The 18,523-nt window shown below is 44.4% G+C and overlaps 1 protein-coding gene and 1 long non-coding RNA gene across 12 annotated transcripts in view; both read right to left on the bottom strand.

Annotated features, from left to right (window-relative positions):
• LOC120898786 (amyloid-beta-like protein) overlaps positions 1 to 9,299 on the bottom strand; it is a 70,728-nt gene extending 61,429 nt beyond the window's left edge. For 6 of the 11 annotated variants that reach the window (XM_040305110.1, XM_040305119.1, XM_040305117.1 and 3 more), the window contains exons 1-2: positions 9,172 to 9,299; positions 6,649 to 7,052 (exon numbers count right to left, since the gene is read on the bottom strand). In XM_040305110.1, coding sequence (XP_040161044.1) covers positions 6,649 to 6,720 — 72 coding nt within the window. In that variant the 5' untranslated portion in view covers positions 6,721 to 7,052; positions 9,172 to 9,299. Of the gene's footprint in view, positions 1 to 6,648; positions 7,053 to 7,614; positions 7,723 to 9,070 lie in introns of those variants that run through there. The other 5 variants (XM_040305115.1, XM_040305112.1, XM_040305114.1 and 2 more) reach the window with 5 other exon arrangements.
• A 5,825-nt stretch (positions 9,300 to 15,124) lies between these two features.
• LOC120895430 lies at positions 15,125 to 18,335 on the bottom strand. The gene is made up of 2 exons (XR_005738314.1): positions 18,200 to 18,335; positions 15,125 to 18,100 (listed from the first exon to the last, which is right to left on the bottom strand). It is a non-coding gene; the product is annotated as an uncharacterized LOC120895430 (long non-coding RNA).
• Positions 18,336 to 18,523: the final 188 nt, after the last annotated feature.

The following is an 18,523-nucleotide window of genomic DNA, read 5'->3' as shown; positions in this document are numbered from 1 at the left end:
GCCGTGTTTAATTTAGTTCTTTGAACTTTTTTTTTCTTTTGTTGTTGCTGTTGTTGTAACCACTTCTCGCCCGCCCGCTGCACCCACTGTATCTTATCCGGGGTGCGCAGAAGGGACGGAATACTCGGCGGTACCTTAAATTTCATCGGGGTCGAGAGCGAATCACTTTACGGCTGTGAGCGTAGAACAGATTATAAAGCAAGTTATTGTTTGAGTTTGCTTAGTTCTTGACTCGGCAATTTGTTTTTCGGTTTGGAGTGTGTTTGCCCAGGCTCGCTTCGGAGCGGGGGTGTTTTCACTCGCCGCACTCACCCTGCCGATCATCGCCTTTGGGACTGGAATCCGGCGAGACTGAAGCCCACCACCATCGACGGCAGCATAGAAACGATGAAGTGCTGTGAAGGCACTGGAATTAATATAACCCGGGCGCGCGCTATTGGTTGCGTTCGGCGTGTTCTAAGAACAACACTGCCGGAGAAGAGCAGCAAAATGGGATTCATTACGTACGCCCAACATTGGGAAAGTGTCGGCAACGCGCTGTAGGTTATGATGACGGCATTCAGTGTGAAGCGCGCTAGTCACACTAAAACAGGAGACGTCCCAAGGCATCCTGCGAGTAGATTCGGCTGAATGTGTGTTGTCTCCGCACTCGTGAAAATGGGAGTGAAGCAAATAGGCCGTACGTGTGCCTCATGCACACGCACACACCTTGGGTGTTTGAAATATACCGCTCGCTGTTATGCAAATATTTTGCTCTCATACACACACACACATACACGCACATATTAAGATTAGGGAGTGAGCTTTACGACCAATCGGCAGTGAAACGAGTAAGTGTCAGAAATGGGGAGCCGCCCCAAAGCTGGCAGTTCCTTGCTGCTTGGGTACTCGGTCCGTGTGCTTTCCCCCATTGGTTGGGGATACGTCGAGAAGGTAATTTCATTTCGTCGTAATACGAAATGGTACCTCTATATTAAGTACCGTGCTTTCTCGCTGCTCTTGTCTCCCTCGCCAGAGACACCCGCGGGGCTTTCAAGCTCTACCCCTAATAAGCGAGAATCCTTCCTTTTCGCCATTTCGGTACATGGGGTTGGCTCTTATCTTCGCTCGCTATGTCCCGAACGCGGAACACTTTCTACACACAATGGTTCGCGAAAAAAAAAAGGGAAAAATATGTGGCACCGAAAATGTCATAATGGTTTCTTATAATAAAAGGAAATTCACTGGTCCCGCTTTCCCGGTATCAAACCACGAACCTCAGGCAAGATCCGAAGTAGTAAGTTTGGTCGAAGCGCGTCCGTTGCGCTTTAATAGTCCCTTCGAGGTATGCGTGTCCCACATTAGAGCTAGTCCTAATGGGATTTTTGTTGCCTTTCTCTGTTTTGCCATTGGCGGTGGCAGAGTGGAGTTTCGGTAAGGGAAAGAACCATCACACTCAAACATACAACATCTTGGTGTGGGAGTATTAGCAAATTATTCGCCCATATTCTACGTCTATTCGTAGCTGTTTGGGACCGAATTATGTCGACAAAGCGAACACTCGTTTATACTTGGAAGCGCGAACCGACTAATCGCACCATTGCAGCAGTATTAGTAAAAGGATAAGTTCTGGTGGGAAAGGTTTCAAGAACACGAATGAAATGATTTCAAAATACCATCGTTTGTTATAAAACACACATTATCACTGCGTGGCATTCCTGTCAGCATTCGGATGAAGCGTTTCCCGTCAGGCTAGTCGTCGCGCAAACGGTTCCTTTCACACACGCAGTAGCATTGTGCTCTTAATTAAGAAGCCCATCAATTATGCCACCTTGCCAAGGTTTCACTACTTTGGAACATATTTTTCAGTGAATTAACACAAAAAGAATACGCAATGGATGGTTTCCCTTTCCGTTTGCTACCAGTGTGCTGATGGCCGGGTGCGTGTACGGTTGTCACAACGCTCAGCAATCAGCTAAACGGATGAAAGCATTTCGTTGGAAAAGTAGCGAGCATTTTATATTGCAAAAGGCTAAAGTGTTCCTGTTTTTAGCGGTATCAAACAGTCAGCAAACAAAATGTGCCTACCGATATGCCAATTTTCATTTCTGCGAATGTGAAATCACTTTTACTTCGGAGAAATTTATATTTTACCATCAAACAATATAGCCCGCGCGATGAACTACGTGCGTCTCGTGCCTTGGTATCAACCCAGGTAGGACTCCGGCGTAATGCAGTCTGATCTAATAAAGTTTGATTATTGTTAACTGGAATTTTGAAAGGGTGCTCCCAACATCATCAGAACAGTAGTGTGGAGTTAAAGAAGAAAAAAAAAGTTCAAGCATTCGTTGTTCCTTTTCCCAGCAGCAAAAGGTTCAGTTTTCAGTGTATTAATGTAAATGGGCTGAAATTTTTTAAATTTATCGTCCATTACGCACTTCCAAAAATAGCAAAAAAGGAGGCTAACAATAAGAGTCTGAAACAGGGAAACTCTAGAACTGCTTCAACAGTGAGAAACGCTAGGGGCTGCTGCTTTCTATCAACCATGACGTTTAACCGAAAGTGCTGGAACAGCCAACGGTAGCTATTTATACTTTCATTTCGACATTCGGCACACAGCATAACAACCATCGATCGGTGTGTCCTTCCTTGGGCAGTAAGTTCACTTCGTTCACGCAAACGGATACACTCTCTCGGCGGTACCGAGAGAAAGTCCAAAGGGACAAAGTGACCGACAAAGTTCGCCATTGGCTGTCATTTTGTTACAGGTCCTTTTCTTTTCTTGCTCCACTCTGCCCTTAAGGGGTAAGCTTTTTCGTTTTGCTTTCAACCTTGCAACTCCACCGACCCCAACGATGGACCACGCTGGTCGAAGGGTCATCACTGTTCAGGGAGGTCGCTCCGAGGGCACTCAAGCGGGGTGGTCCCCGAACAAAAATACTCTGCCACTTCTTGCGAATTCGAAAACAAAAAGCGGCGCCAAGCAAAATGCGTAACAAAGGGCCCACAATGTTGCCGTGAAGGTGTGGTCGAGTAGAGTACGCACTGGGAACAAAAGACGGAACGGTTTCGGTTGTATCCAGTTTTAACTAAATTATAAAGATCGCAACAAGCCCCGAACCCGTTGTTGTGTAGCTATCCTTTTCCCATCACCTTCCCCTCGATGTCCTTTGCTTGACATCATGTATTCGTCCTGTGCGCCCAAGGACTCCCACAAAGCCATGCGTCAACCGTTGTGCCTTCCTTCGTTTTTGCTTGCTCCTTTTGTCCAACTTTTTGGAGCCGTGTCCCCGCTAAGCTCCCCCCCCCGCCTCCCACTGCATTTGCCGGACGTCCTTAGTATCACGTGACAGATTTTAATTTATTCAGCGGGACAGTTCTGCTCCGATAAAATTAGGGTTGCAAATGGTGATGAAGCACTCGTACGCACGCTTTCTCTCCCCCCCTTCGCAGTGGTGTTTTATCATTTTTGTTTCGTCCGACGCAGTTTTGCCTCATTATCGCGTGGTATTAGCGAGCGTATAGTCCATCCTCGCCCATCCAGCCAACACGTAAGCAGCTGGCCGTCGCCATCGCCGTCGTTGGTAAAAGCTACCGGACGGAATGGTCATAAACGTGGAGCGTGAGTGTGAAGGACGCTGCTGGGCGCTTGGGGTAAACGGCCGCCTTATCGGGAAAAGGCCCGATCGAAACGGCCAAAAACTTCTAGCGGCAATTCTATCGCACAAACTTCTCCCGCTTCCTTCCGGCGTAACGGGCGTTGTCAAATGACTTCCGCTTTACAAACGGCCAGAACGTGAGACGGGCCTAAATTGAGGGTGATACACTTTCTCCGGGCTACCTAGCTCCGGGCGAATTAAGAATGGTTTCTTCTCGTTGTAGATGAGTGGGTAGGTGTGTGTGTTACGTTTTTTGTTAACTTTCGATATCTCATGGCATGTCGGCAATGGGTTGTAATGATTCCTCTACCGGAGAAAAAGGTCAACTTGGAAGTTGCGAGTCTTTTGTTACATCCGAAACCTGATCACTGCGCCACGATGACCTTTTTTCATCTCATTTCACTTCCTCCTTTTTTTAGGTTTGATTATAATTGATTTTTCATTATATATCGATGCGGCGTTAAAGCAAAGTACAATGCTATGGATGAATATATTTATTAAATGATAGGTTAAATTATACTAACTATGTGAACGTGCTGTAGTTAAAGTTTGAGTTTGATGAATGTGTACAATATATAAATGATACACAAATAAGTAATGAGAAAATACTAAATGCAACATTGGTCGTGGCTTGAACCGGCAACAAGCCACTACATGAATATCCTAACAACTTTTCAAATCATCGTTTGCTTCATTCCCTTCCTTTTCAGTCCGGGCCGTTAAAGGGCACACGATTTGTCAATGCGCCCTAACTGTGGAAGGAAGTTTGTCTAATCAATTTCTTAAATCAATTTCGAACCATTTGTTTCGAGCAACCTTCGCCGTACGCCCAACTCATCTTGAAAAATGGCAATAGGATTCCCATTTTGTATAGAGATGTGTTTTTCCCCGGGTTGATATATTACACAACAACCAGAAACCCAGAAAAGATCGCAAAAAAAGGCTTGCTAAGATAGCAAAGAAATGAACAAAAAAAAAAACAATATTTCAATCCCTCTTTAGCAGCTCCAGCAGGAATGCAGGGCACATTTCTGCCACTGTGCAAAACGCGACAGTAAGCTGTTAGGAAGCAGTCGTCACTGCTGTATTTATTTTTCTTACAAAAAAAAGGATAACGCGTTTGTTTCACGGGCAAACACAGTCTACACCGAGTGCTGTCAGTCTTCGCTGTGCCCGTACCACACAGTTCGGCCCATCATGACTCATGCTGCATATTAAAATCCTTCGTCACACTAGAGCTGAAGGCAACGCCGGACACGCAGCGCTCCCTGACGCCCCGAAGTAACACCGAAAGCATTGGTGGGCGGGGGGGGGGAGGTTAGAGGGACACAATCCTCCGTCAAAACGTTCCCACGGCTGTGTACGGGACGACTTGGGGTGTGTGGGCTGTCAGAGTTTGTGACACATCCCCACGGCACCCCTTCGCGCGGGCAAGAAGTGTCGAACAGCTGCCCCTGCTGTACGCTACGGCACACCGAAAACAGACACGAGGGTGGCAGCCAGCGTAAGGCACGCATACACATACCACACCAGGTTCAATTCCGAAATTCTTTTTGCGCAGGACAATCGGTTTGGTGGTGGTGTACGGTTCGTAGTGTGCGGGTGGATAGGAAGTGACCCTTCCTGCATGGCATTTACCACCGCAGTGGTAGTGGTGGTGTGAAATGTGTGTGGAGACGTGTAGCAAAAAATATCCCGCACAGGGTGGTTTTCCGACGGCTGCTTGTCAGAAGAGACCCCGGTTTCCCAGTTTGGAATTTGCTCGCTGCTAAAGTCCTTGCCGAAGAATAAACAACGAGCGAGCAACGTGTGCCTTCGCATTTACAGTTTTCCACATGGTAAAACTTAAAATCGCATGTAAACATACTCCCACGGTATACTTCGCTTTCGTTTTTGCAGGACTCATTGCTATCCCTTTCCTGCTTGGGCACTGCTCTAGATATATCAAACAAGAGTAAAAGAGTTGCTCTGTGAAGCACACGTGAAGAAAATGTGCTCCAGTATTGATTTCCAGCTCCACTTAACTACTTGCAACCCACGCAAGGTCTGCAGGGGCTACTAACGTCAAACCGTGACCACAACGCAATAGGGTGAAGCAGTAATGCAGAACTTGGTAACTAAAAATATATAAATAGGCAGGGAATGAGCTGTATCCTTTCACTGGTAGTCGAACAAACGCCTGTAGGAACTAGATGCGTATGGTTGGGAGCTCCACACACCCCGATCGTGCCAGGTGTAGATGCACAGAGGTCCTGTTTTTTTGTTTCCTTAGTATGGTACCCTACAGCAATTACAAGAATCGCTATCCAACGCAAAAGACCGATCCGCACAGGGGTTCCCGGTTCGGTAGGGGTTTGCGAAAGTGCGCGCACACTACAAAGGTTTCCTCAAGGTAATCATATATTCCTTTCGGCGGGTAGCGTGCAATGGACCTGCGTTCAAGCGGAATCTAATTTCCTGCCTGGTTTCGCCGTAAGAAGTTTTCGCTAACCTGGACGACCGACCTGTTCCCGGTCAAGTTGAAGGTGGTGAAACGAGCCAAAAGGCAACAAAAACAACAAAAAAAATGGGAAGGCCCCCGCCACAAAATGCAATCAAGAATGCATTAAAAAAGCCATAAGTTGACATTTGAACCCTTTCTCGGCGGGGTTCTCGAAACACGAACCAGCTCCAAAGGCTTATGGCGATGAAGTAAAGCGGGCGCTCTTTGTTTCACGTTGCGTGCAGTCCTTCTTTGAGGTTCAAGGGTGTTCCTGGGGGTGCTGGTTGACATGAGCCACACGGGGCCCGCCGGTGATAGCCTTGACAAACGGGGTACGACAACTCTGCGGTGTATGAGCAGGAATCAATATCTGATTTTGCACCCCAGGGGTTAAAATTGGGGACACACATTCGATACTGTGCTGTAAGCTTATATACTGATCCCTGTTATCAGATCGGTACCTGTAACTTGACGACGCGATTAGCTCGTCCTTCTGCTAGACTTAAGCCGTTCTAAAGCGCTTCTTACCTGAGACGGGACCGTGGAATAAAGTGTCACCAGGACAAAGGCAAACGCCACTGGCCACACTGAGGATGACATCGTAGCTGCTACTGCTGCTGCTGCTGCTACTATGATAATGGACGCTGAAACGGCAGTAACTGCGATACTCTTTCAAACTACCAGGTTGTATCACCTGTATACAACACACTGTATCCTTCCGCAGCTCTACTTCGGAGCTCGTTCGTTTTTGGTTTGATTTGGTTTGCTTTTTTCGTTACACACTCTTTCGTTTCTTTCACTTTAGTACCACTATAATGTCACAACGTAGCGCTGCACAAAGGCAACGGGGTGCAACTAATGCACGACACTCACACTAGGACGGTACTCGGGTGCAAAGACTAAACTGAACACTCACCGCAATAATGATTCACCTGAAATTGGTAATGAATGAGATGATAGGATAAAAAATCTCATTTTGAAAATCCTTCCTATCTCTTAAGGCAGTTGCCAACTATGCTCAAACTATTGATCTTCTTTGGCGTGTACCACTCAATTGTAAAGTAGTCCTTATTTTCCCCCAGTATACCAATACATGATACAAGTTTTTTTTTTCCTGTGGTCTTTTTCTCTCTGTCCAGTCGAATACTTCACACTTCACCGAAGATTCTTCTGGCCTCTGTCGTACGTTCCTGAAAAACTGGCTGATTCAGCATCAGCCATCACACCGATAAGCCTGCAACCGAAGACTGAAGCGTTCCTGGGCTCACCGTGCGTGTAATCGAATATCCTAATCCCCTTTTTCGTGTACGGTTTACTAGCCTCCAATCGAACAGTCTCCAATCGACATCCCCTTTCCCGTGCCACGTGCCTGCAGTGGGCTGCGGATAAATATCCTGTTCCTGTTTTCTTCCACTATTCCACTACGTACAATCGTTCGAATGTGTGTATCTACTTTCGATACCGAGTTCACGTCAATCGATAAAAATTACAAACCAACACAAAACCAACTGGTGCGAACCAATGCCCAAAAACAATGTCCAAACGGGGAGTTCCGATTTTCGGGCACACGCGATTTTGGACAGTGCGATATTAAATGCTGTTTTTTTTTTAAAGGAGCTCACAATCCGTGGGATCTATCGCCTTCGACACAGAACTGTAGTGAGGTTTTTAGTATATCCTTCGCCCCCCCAAAACAGAGCGTTTGTGTTCGTTCGGTTCCACACACACACACACACACGTAGAGAGTTTTTCTCCCTTTCCCCACCTCGCCTTTTATTTTCCACACTAACTCTCGCATATTCTCTCTCTCTCTCCTTCTTGGCAGTCGTATTTTTGTTCTCTCTCGCTTCATTTGGCACAATCACACACACACACACACACTCACACGTAGACACTCAAAGGAGCAGAAGCAGCTCATCACACACGCCCCGTGTAGAGCACATAGCTTGCTCATTGTGTTCGCTCAGCTGCGCAATATCCCCCTTTCATCCACACACAAACATACACACACACACAAACACAGTCATACACTGTGAAAAGGAGTTTTCCTTTCTACACATTTGCGCACGCACGCCAAACCCGACCAATACACAAACATTTGCGCACACAAATACGCATAGATACACACATACGCGCGCACACACAACCGTGCACAGTGAGATTTGGTGGGTCTGGTTTTCACACAATGGCGCAATGTCCGGCATTGGATGGTGGGAAGGGGGTAGGCGGTGAGCGAAAGAGCAGTTTTCCGACGGATGATTCATACTTCACCGATCGATTCTTGTGTATGAGAGTGTGCGTCGTGTGTGAGTATGTGTACACTACGCGACCTTTGGCCACACGGAACACGAAACGAATTTCAGGTTTTACATTGCATCAATAGAAACTCAAACACACACACACACATGCACACATGCACATACACACTCGTACACTGCGGAAAACAGTCATGGACATTCTTACGAGTTAGAATTCCCACACACAGCGTCTCGTCCTTGTGGCAGAAATGGTTGACTTTCTGCAAGGGAAACTTTCGCGTAATGGCAGGCACTTGCATTTGGACACGGTCTTCCTACCGCAGACCTAGAAATGGAATCAGTCTAAGGAACCAACAATTAAAGGGAACTTCGAATCAGCACACTCTTTCACAGGTGTTTCCTTCACGTGCTTAAAATTGTTGAATACAGTACAATTTCTTCGCATTATATCGATGGTGACACTGATTCTGTCGATGACTCATTGGTAAGCAAGAGTATTGTATCGATTACTCGACAAAGTGCTTGTTCGATTTCGTTCGATCACCTCTAACGCCGCTAATGTATAACACTTTTCGTCCCCTACTCTGCTCCGCCCCCCATCCACCCCAACGTTTCCGCTAGAATCAGCAACTGTTGAGAAACTGACGACCAAAGCTCATTAAGCCTGCTCGACCAGGTATGGACCTATGTACCGGGATGGTAAGCGGTAACCACCAACACCACCACCACCATCACCTCAACGCACACAGCTTGCACACCTCTGCGGATTGGCCAGTCGTCGAACCCGCGGTACCTGCACTGAGAACCACTGGAACGGAAGCAATTTCCGATGTGACTGCTTACGGCACTGTATCGAAACTGTCGAACTGCCCGAGAACGGAGCACAGGGTTCGGTTCTGTTGTGCGCTGTTTGGCAAGACGACTGGCCCTTCGGCGCTTGGGAGAGAACGCTTTCGGAGACCAGCTAGTTGCGAGCAAATTACAGACACTCGCTCAGGCTCCCGTACAAGTCACACGGACTGCTCCAGCGCTCTCTTACAAAGAGGGAGTAGCTGAGCAGTCAAGGGATACGGATTAAACGGGTGGTGGTTCGGGCTGGGTGACACAGGACAGTTGTTTTACCACTTCTCGGCAAGCGGAGTTTTTTTTTATTCTCTTCATGCTACAGCCGACGCTACTGCCTCATCGATTGCGACACGATGGAGACACGAGGCTATTGAAGGTGGCCAAAGGGGAGAGCGACGTTGACGGTTTCGACGGCGACACACTCTGCGTTAGCATAACAAAGGTGTAATCATTGATCCGCTGCAGGAAATCCCTTTTACGAATCGGCCATCAACGCTCTCGTCATTCACCCTCTTGTCGACAAAGGGGCACAAGGTGTGCACAGGGCAATCCTATTTTTTACCATTAGCAGTGCAACGGTTAATGTATATCTTAATTTGTATTTATTTGCGGAGAATTGGAGTATAATAGTACGTTTAGAATTTTGGAAAACGTCCTACAAAATTATGACTCACTTGCAAGAGAGAAGCTCAGAGAGCCCTTGGTGAAAGAGCGTCAGGAATCTACCCAGCGAGGAGCAGAAAACACCGCTGGACATGCGCAGTGCCAGCTGGTGATGCCCATCAGGCGAATGCCATGTTTCCTCCATTTTTCATGCACGCTTTTCTTCTCGCCGTTCTGATTTTCTTTTGCGGATTTTCCTTTCCACCTGTCCGCCTGCAGGCTGCACGGTGGTCTCACTGTACCGTAGAACGCTATAGAACGCGCCATTCTGCAGTACGTGGAAACCACGGCACAATCTCCATTGCGAACGTTGGCATGGGCACACGGACCCGACATCTTTACGTAGAGGCTGCGATGCCCTGGCTCGTGGTAGCCACACACTCCGATGTGTAGACCCTCTTCTAGAGCATGCACAACAAGTATTAGTAATGTACGAAATTCCTTGAATTCTATAATTTTTGCTCAATGTTCCCCACCCCATATAATACGTGCTGGCATAAGCTTACAGCTACGGTAACGATACTGTTTGTACTGTATTTTACGCAAGAGCAGACCATTCTTCTTGCCAGACTTCCTGTGTATGATGCACAACAAGACACACAAAAAAGCTGTAAAGAATGAGGATGCTTCGAGACTATCGAAGAAATATCGATATAACTCCGCACACCGTCCGGTCGGTACGACCCGGTGCAAGTGTGGAGGTCGTCTTGGTAGCAGCCGCTGCTTCAACGTTGCCCCGTGAACAGAATAGCGAATAGCGAACTGGTGAGTGAGCTTAGCCCGTTCGGTTCAGGTTCGGCCGGTAGGTTGCGCGGTAGGTTGGTTTTGGTAAATTGGACGGTAAGCGACGTTAGTTTAGCTTCAACGCTATGGCAGGCTGCAGGGAAAGGATTTAGCAGGAAATTGAACTCTTGTCGTCGGAACGTTAGGTTATTCTTTTCGCCGTACCACACACACACACACATTACAAGGAGGAAATTTTACTGCTCGCTTTGCTCATGCAATGTGCTGGGGAATGTGCTTCATTTACAGCACCGAAGAAAGAAAGGAAATTAAATTTCTTCCACATTAGAATCGGCACAAAGAACGTTTGCACTTGGAGAGCCTGGAACGGTAAAGCTCCATTCTCTTTAAATCGTTCTTTTTATCGGTAAATACATCACGCGCTGTACTTGGGCGAACCTGCACTGAATTCATAATGCGTTCATAAACTCAACACGCACGTTAATGTGTTTTAAATGAAAAATAAAAAATCGTTCCAGTTTGCATTGTAATACACCAATAAAATGGGTGTATCAGTACAACTATGTTGAATTATTGCATTGGTTGTTTGCCGAATGCATTGTTTGAGTGGGAATAGTTGTTAATTTTCATCCAATAGTTTGTAACTAACTTAGCTTTCTATTGCTCTTTTTAGACGTTTAGAGTTTTATATTATTTAGGGAAAATAGTCATCTTATTTCTAGCAGGTTTATTACTGTACATATTTCAATTTCAATGATGCATACCTCAGTAAGTTCCAGAATTTTCTCATTTCACTGGTATTTTCAAATACATAAAAACATTCATGAATGAATAACATTTTCTAACGTTATTATTTCAATTCATTTTTCATATTAATAAAGACCGTTCTTGGAGGTCGTTGGAACTATAGGAGCTTCTTCATATCCACTCCAACAGAAGGATTTGCAATTTATAGCGCTTGGTCGATACGGTTGTTATGACTAGCATGCTTTTTCCAAGTGGTTGTGGAATCACTGCTAAATGAAATCCATAAGCTCCCTTCGAGTAAGTTCTTCCTCTTAAACTAATCTTCTCGGACAGCAATAGCAGCTGCTGCTGCTGCTGCTGCTGTTTTGCATGCTAAGCGAAGTATGAAAGTTGTGTTGTACCGATTGAATGTTTCTTTTCCTTTTGTTTTGCGGCTTTCATTCCTTTTTCTGTAATACATGTGCACGGTGGATACAGTTTGCACACGTTTGGCGTGCACGAGCGTTGGTCTGAATATCAGGAAACTTTGCTCTTAACTTCCGAGAGCACGTTTCAATACAAACAACTTTTGTACCATTACCTTTGATATTTCCCTGAACTGCCCTTTTCCAAGAAGCAGCTGACCTCGTTGGATATCTGTATAGCTGCTTCAGATTATTGCATCCATTAAAGCATCTAATTAAAGCGTTAATTTGTGATAGTAAAGTGAAGCACTGTTTCTTTCCCCAAGTTTTTGTTTCCCTTGTTTTTGCGCATAAAAGAGTGACAATTAAATTAGGTACAGCAATCCCAAAATAAAACCATCCCTAGCTCTACCAAACATCCCGTTTTCGTCCTAGGAGTTTTTCTGCATCTCAAATGGAAAAGACAAAAAAAAACACACACACACACACACACAGTTTTAATTATGTTTATTGACCTACTCCGACATTTTTGTCCGGGCACCGGGACCACCAAACTTTATGCCAAACGGGCCCCGAAAGCCGAAGCGAAAGCGTTTACGAGCGTTTGAGGCCAGTCCAATCAACTAAAACAACTCCTTCAGAAAGCTTCTCAATTGCGCGAAGTACTTCTCAGTTTCCATTTCCATGACCCAGCGCACGTGTGCGTGTGTGTGTGAGTGTACTTTTTTTTACAACAAATCATGAAATGCACACTGTTTACCATTGCAAAGTTAAACAGGAAAATCCAATGAGGGCAACGGGCAACAGCAGCGCTCTGGATGCTGGCTTTTGGAATGTGGTGCATAATTCATTATACCGACGACAACATTCTGCTTGTCACACGCAGCCGAAACAGGATGCAGTAGGGCACAAAAGCACCATTTCCTTACTACGGTAATGGAAAATGTTTTACATTACACTGATAGCATCGGTCAGGTGGACGAATTGGTAGTGTTAGCGCTGACTGGTGGTGCAATTTTAATGCACTGGCAAATGCTTAAAAATTCTGAAATCGATAACAGTAAAAGCTGGAGTGTTGGTATTTTGGCAAGGCTTTAAAGAAACACCATCCAAACTGTGTTCAGCAGAGCTTTGCTTCCCAATATTGGATATCCAGATTGCTACACGTACCTCAATTCTCGAGGGTCCCATCTATCCCAGACCGAAGCTTTCCATCGCTTCTTAGTCTCTCTCATCATGCAGACCTTTATGCCGCATCCCGAGTTGCTTCTGTCTTTCGATCATATGAGTCATTGGCCTGGCTCCCGGTGCCATATCGTAAGCCCGGGAGGACACATCCAACATTAGCCGCCGGTGGTACTTGTGACAAACATGAAAAGATAGCTATCGTCACCATCATGGTACGACCATATTTCATCCCGACCGAGCACAAGGAAAATGTCTTCAAGCGTTCAGGCATCGCTCTGTCCTTTCCTTCCTACCAAGCCGAGGACCAGCCAACTGGGTTCGCTGGAAGTAAAATGCTCTTTCCGCAAAATGGTGCTGGCTGTTGGTGTTGGGTGCCAGCTTTTGCTGCCCGAGCTTCGAGTGATGTCATTTCCTTCCAGCTGAACACCAAATAACGAACCAAGCCAAGATCGAAGTGGTTTTAGTGCTCATTGAAAAAAAAACATAGAAGAGACACATACGGTCACAGCGCTTTTCCTTGCTCATTTGTGCACTGACCTACACAGCACAGGAGACAGTTTTTAGTGCTCCGCTGCATTTTTCCTTCCGATCAAATGGACGTACAGACCAAACAGACCGCGCACACACTCGTGTCCGTACGCTTTATTGTGTGCTACCAGGCATTAAGCGGTTGGTAGTGCGAGAAAGAACCCATCCAGGATACGTCCGGTCCCCGTCCCTGAACGGACATTGACCGGAAGACTGTGGGAAGAAGACGATCAAGATACGCCACCAAGCAGCTACATACGCGCAATAATGGACACATTGCTGGGGGAACGGTCGCGTCACATCCTAATTGCAGCAGTGATACGTGCTGGCATTTTGGCTTTATTTCATTTGCAGATGCCTCGGCAAGAATGGACACACACACGCGCACGCAAACTCTCGCACAGAGTCTGCATCCTTCCCTCCGCACATCCCCATTCCGATGGGGGTCGATTCGATTTGCCAGTCCATTTGGGAGGCGAGTGTGTCTGGTTTTGTTGTCGAGTTCCACTTCTCACGTGTTGAATCATGGTCCACCCCTGATCGGCCCCTCGACTCGCAGATATCCTGATAAGGGAATACCGATCAACTGAGAGAACTCCCTGTGCTACCCTCTCCTTACGGGCAACGGCGCCCCGAAAGAAAGAGGTCGTTAGTATGGAGGAGGCGGTGGCGAACTCTTGATCCATTTTGTGCTTCAGATTTTTAATTCAATTTTCTAATGGAAATTCAACCTCCACCGGGCATGACATACATCGCTCGAGCTGTTGGTGTACTGTTCTTTCGAACCTATGACCTGGTTGCTGGGCGGTACGTGCGTGCATGTGTATATCACAAAAACCGGGCCTGTCCTGCTGCTGGCAGGGATGCTGCCAGCGCACAAACATAAACACACACATACAACTGGAATGACTTTGATATAGTTGATTGGAATTTTTCCCACCCATCTCATCATGCACCAAGGGTTTACTTCTGTTTTTTTTTTATTATTATTAATTCCACCATGGCAGATGTGTAGGAAATTAATCATTTTACCGAGATCGTACGGAAGCATTCCATTGCAACTGACTGATTAAATTGACATTTTGTTGTCTTCGTGTGTATGGCTGCCTGTTTGGCTGCTGGGTAGGTGTTAATGGTTGTACATTTGTTATTGGAAGGAATTGAACAAATATTTCTCCTTGAAATCGGAAATGGTTAAAATTGATTGCATTGCAACATTTTATAGGTCACATTTAGTGGCCACTTTATCTAACAATTATGTTGAATCGTCTGAAACGAATTGCATTGCACCAACACACTACATGATTTTGAATATCAGTTCAGTCAGTTATCGATCATTGATCAACATTGTAATAACATTATTATACGTCATTAGAACGGACTATTACTGTTAAACTGTAATTAAATGTAAATGTGATCTTATGATGTTATAATGTAATCTTACGTTGATCAAACATACAATCGTTATGGAAGTTGGAGCCTGGGAACTATCCAGGTTCGAGGCCAGATAATGTTGGTCCTTGTCAATCCATAGAAGAGCATTACCAGTGGGCTTTTAAGTCAATCAATATAACCCGACCATTTGAAACAGATTGTAATGTTCCCCAAAATAATGACCACGTCGGATTGTTTTTGCAAAAGATTTATTTTTGGAATTTGTATCTTACTATAAGCAAGGAATTGTTAGAAAATATTTTTAAACAATCAAATTGTAATAGCTTCTATCAACTGTTTTTCATCTGCTAAGTGCATAACATTTTTACATATCCTAGCTTACAATGATGTGCCCTCTGCTACCGAACCGTCTCGCTTCCCAGACTCACTGCACTACACTGACTGACTGATGATCGCGGCTACACCCCTACATAGCGGCCGAATGTATTATGGGAGCTAATAATGTGTGATATATATGTATATGTATATATTACCTCTGTGTTACAACTATGATTACTTCTTATACGTTTGCTCTCTGACACTACATGCCTGGTATGTTCGTTTGTGGTTTGCATTTTGTTCTATATGTGTATATATATATATGCAGTATATGTATGTGCTCTTGGTAGGTAGTTATTGGGGTAGGTCGGGTATGTTTGCATGAAAGGTAGATAAGAGGGTGTATGCTGGTGTAGGCAGGTAGTTAGGATTGGTAGGTAGGTTCGTATGCGTATGTATGATATTTGGTATGATATTTATATACGGTGTACATGGATGCTGCCTTTGTCTGCCGATAACGATTACGAAGTGTTTACTATGCTGTTTCGCTACTTTTGTGGCTGATTTCTCTTCTTACTGGTTGGTTATTATCTTTGCTTGTTTTACTTTTTTTCATCGTTCAATGTTTTACAGGGCTTTTCAGGAATTTTCATAGTTGTGGGACACTTTATATGCTCTTTCTTACTGGAAATGAACGTTATGTGTAGTGGGAATTCTAAAGCACTGATTTTGGACAAATCCAACAGGAATTTCCAAAGAACCTCCAAAAAGGGTGCCATCGAGTCCAATTCCCAACAGATAAAGTTTACTTCACAAAAGAAAGACTCTAGGAAGTGCCCCACAAATATGAAAACCAATGAAAAAACTCTGTATCCTTCTCTCTGTATCATTCTTTCTTTTTTCTCTGTCTCTGTCTCTTTGCTTCTCTTTAATTACCTCTCTTACCCTCTCTGTGCGTACTGTATTGAAAACAACATGTCGTTGTAATGGCTTTACTTGTGTTTTTTCTTCGTTCTTATACCCTTTCTTATTATATAGAGAATTTATACTTCCAATCAACATTGATGGTTTTCCTTTCTTTCTTTTTTCCTTTCCTTTGCCATAATCCTCACATCCAGTGGACAAACATAATACTTTACGGGCGATTAACTTTTTTTTTGTTGTTGCGATTTTTGATTGTTTCTTGTTGGTTTTGTCTTTCGATTTTTGGTATTTGGCTTTTTGCTTACCGCACTACGGTTGACCAATCTGTTGACCCTAGCTGGTTTCTACATTGATCTGAACGGAACGAGAGTCGATCTTGCTATGTGTTTAGGTTTTTGTGTATGTTTTGTTTTGTTTTGTTTTTTTGTTTCATTTTCATCAAAACGTAACTGATAACATCGTAACGCAGAGTAAGAGGAGTAAACAACATTAGATATATGTATTTTGGTTTTTGTTTTTCACAGTAAGGGTTGGATATGGAGAGCTCCCGGAAATCTGCTGATCGCTTTTAGCTTCACTATCTTGCTCTTTCTCTCCCTTTATAACATCGATTGTTTCATTGCTGCTCGAGATTGATGATAGTAGTAAAGTGGGAAGTTGGGCAAAACTGGGCAGGATTCATTCAAAACCAAATACGGAACGGACGGAATGTGTCCGCCGGCGCTCCGGATGCCAACAACGCCTGCCAAATCCTTTTAGACGACGCTCCTATTAGACGACGAGTTTGTATAACTATGACGACAATACAATTTGCGATTTGGAGATACACACACACATACACACAGTGATGGTTCGATTGTAGGAATAGAAATATAGTCGAGAGATAAAGATTAGTTATGTATAGCGTTGCTGCTGCTGCTGCTGGTTTAACAACTCTCTCTCTCTTTCTCGCTCTTTCTCTTTCTCTCTTATCTCTTCTTCTTTTATCGCTTCGCATTCCCTATCTCTACAGTCTTCCTTCGGTATCTATTCTAAGCGTTCGTAATGACGATCTTACTCTGCTACTGTTTACCTTACTGTTATTTTCTTTCATAACTACATCTGCCCTCATTCACTGCTCTCGTTTTTACTTCTTAGGAGCTCTAGGTTTGTTTTTATGTAAGTTGGATAGTTTTGTGTTTCTGTGTGTGTATGTGTTTGTTGTTTTTTTTTTCTTAATTTTTTCTCTTTGTTTTTATCTTATATTCACGAATAGTTAATAACGAATTATTATGTTATGTTTTCGGTCCACGCAACACTGACATATTTTTGTTTAACTTTTGCCTTTTAACCCTGAGCCGCAATCTCCTGCCGGGCTTCCGACTTTAGCTTGACGAACTCTTTCGCGATTTCGTCATTATTACGCTGCGACAGGATGCGCAGGATAGTCCAGCCAGTCTCGTCCATATGGATGCGCTTCTGCAGCGGTAGCCAGCAGGCGAAGGAACTTTGCTGCAAGTTGGACGGGTGTGTCCAGAGTTTGTGGGAAAAGCAACAAATAAGAAGAAAAAAAAACCAGTTTAGTTGCGTTACCTTCCACAGCTTCTCGGGCTTTACGCGGTAACTACGGTAAGCGCGAGAAGCTGCTACAAAATTGCGCATTGAATCCCTCCCCAAATCATCTCTTAAAACTAAGAGAAAGCACTCAATCTCAATCACGCACACAGTCGCACAAACATACACACATTCTTTCACACGCAAGAAGAACTATTCGATTTTGCTGAAATTTTAATCTGCGTATTAGTGGGAATAAGATTAAAGCGATTATCGTATCAGCATCATTACAGACAACTGTGCAAAAATGTCCGATATTCAACAACTGGTACTACTTCCCTGTTGCAAAAGCGTCTCTGCTATTGACCTTCATAACCGTGGCGTCAACCAGTTGTCCCCGTAACAGCGTTCAATGCACTTTTTACCTGTAACCTTTTAACAGAACAATTTTCATTTATTTTACACTAAACAATGAATAATGTCTATTACTTCTTCAGCTTTTCAATCGTTCTTATTTTCAGAAATACTTACAAGATTAATATGAGCTTTCAGTGATGCTTTCACTCGACTGTTTTCTTTGCTAATAATGTGAACGTTTTGTCGCTTTGGGAGCTTCGTAGAGGCGTTGAAAAATCGATCGAATTTGCTCCATGTTCATGCGCAGTACGAAGACGTAATGGAAAAGTGTAAATTTTGACAAACGATTTGTGGATAACAATTTTATGTATTATTGCAAAACGGACCACTCTTGTCATATTTTTATATATATATATATATATTTTCGTATTATGTTGTTTTAATTATTTTGTTGCCTCACTGACTGTTTCAGACCGAATCATCCGGCCATTATTTAAA

Source organism: Anopheles arabiensis, chromosome 2 (genome assembly GCF_016920715.1).
Source record: "Anopheles arabiensis isolate DONGOLA chromosome 2, AaraD3, whole genome shotgun sequence".
NCBI classification, from domain to species: Eukaryota; Metazoa; Arthropoda; class Insecta; order Diptera; family Culicidae; genus Anopheles; species Anopheles arabiensis.
The sequence above is the reverse complement of the archived record's forward strand: the minus strand, read 5'-3'. Positions and strand labels throughout refer to the sequence as shown.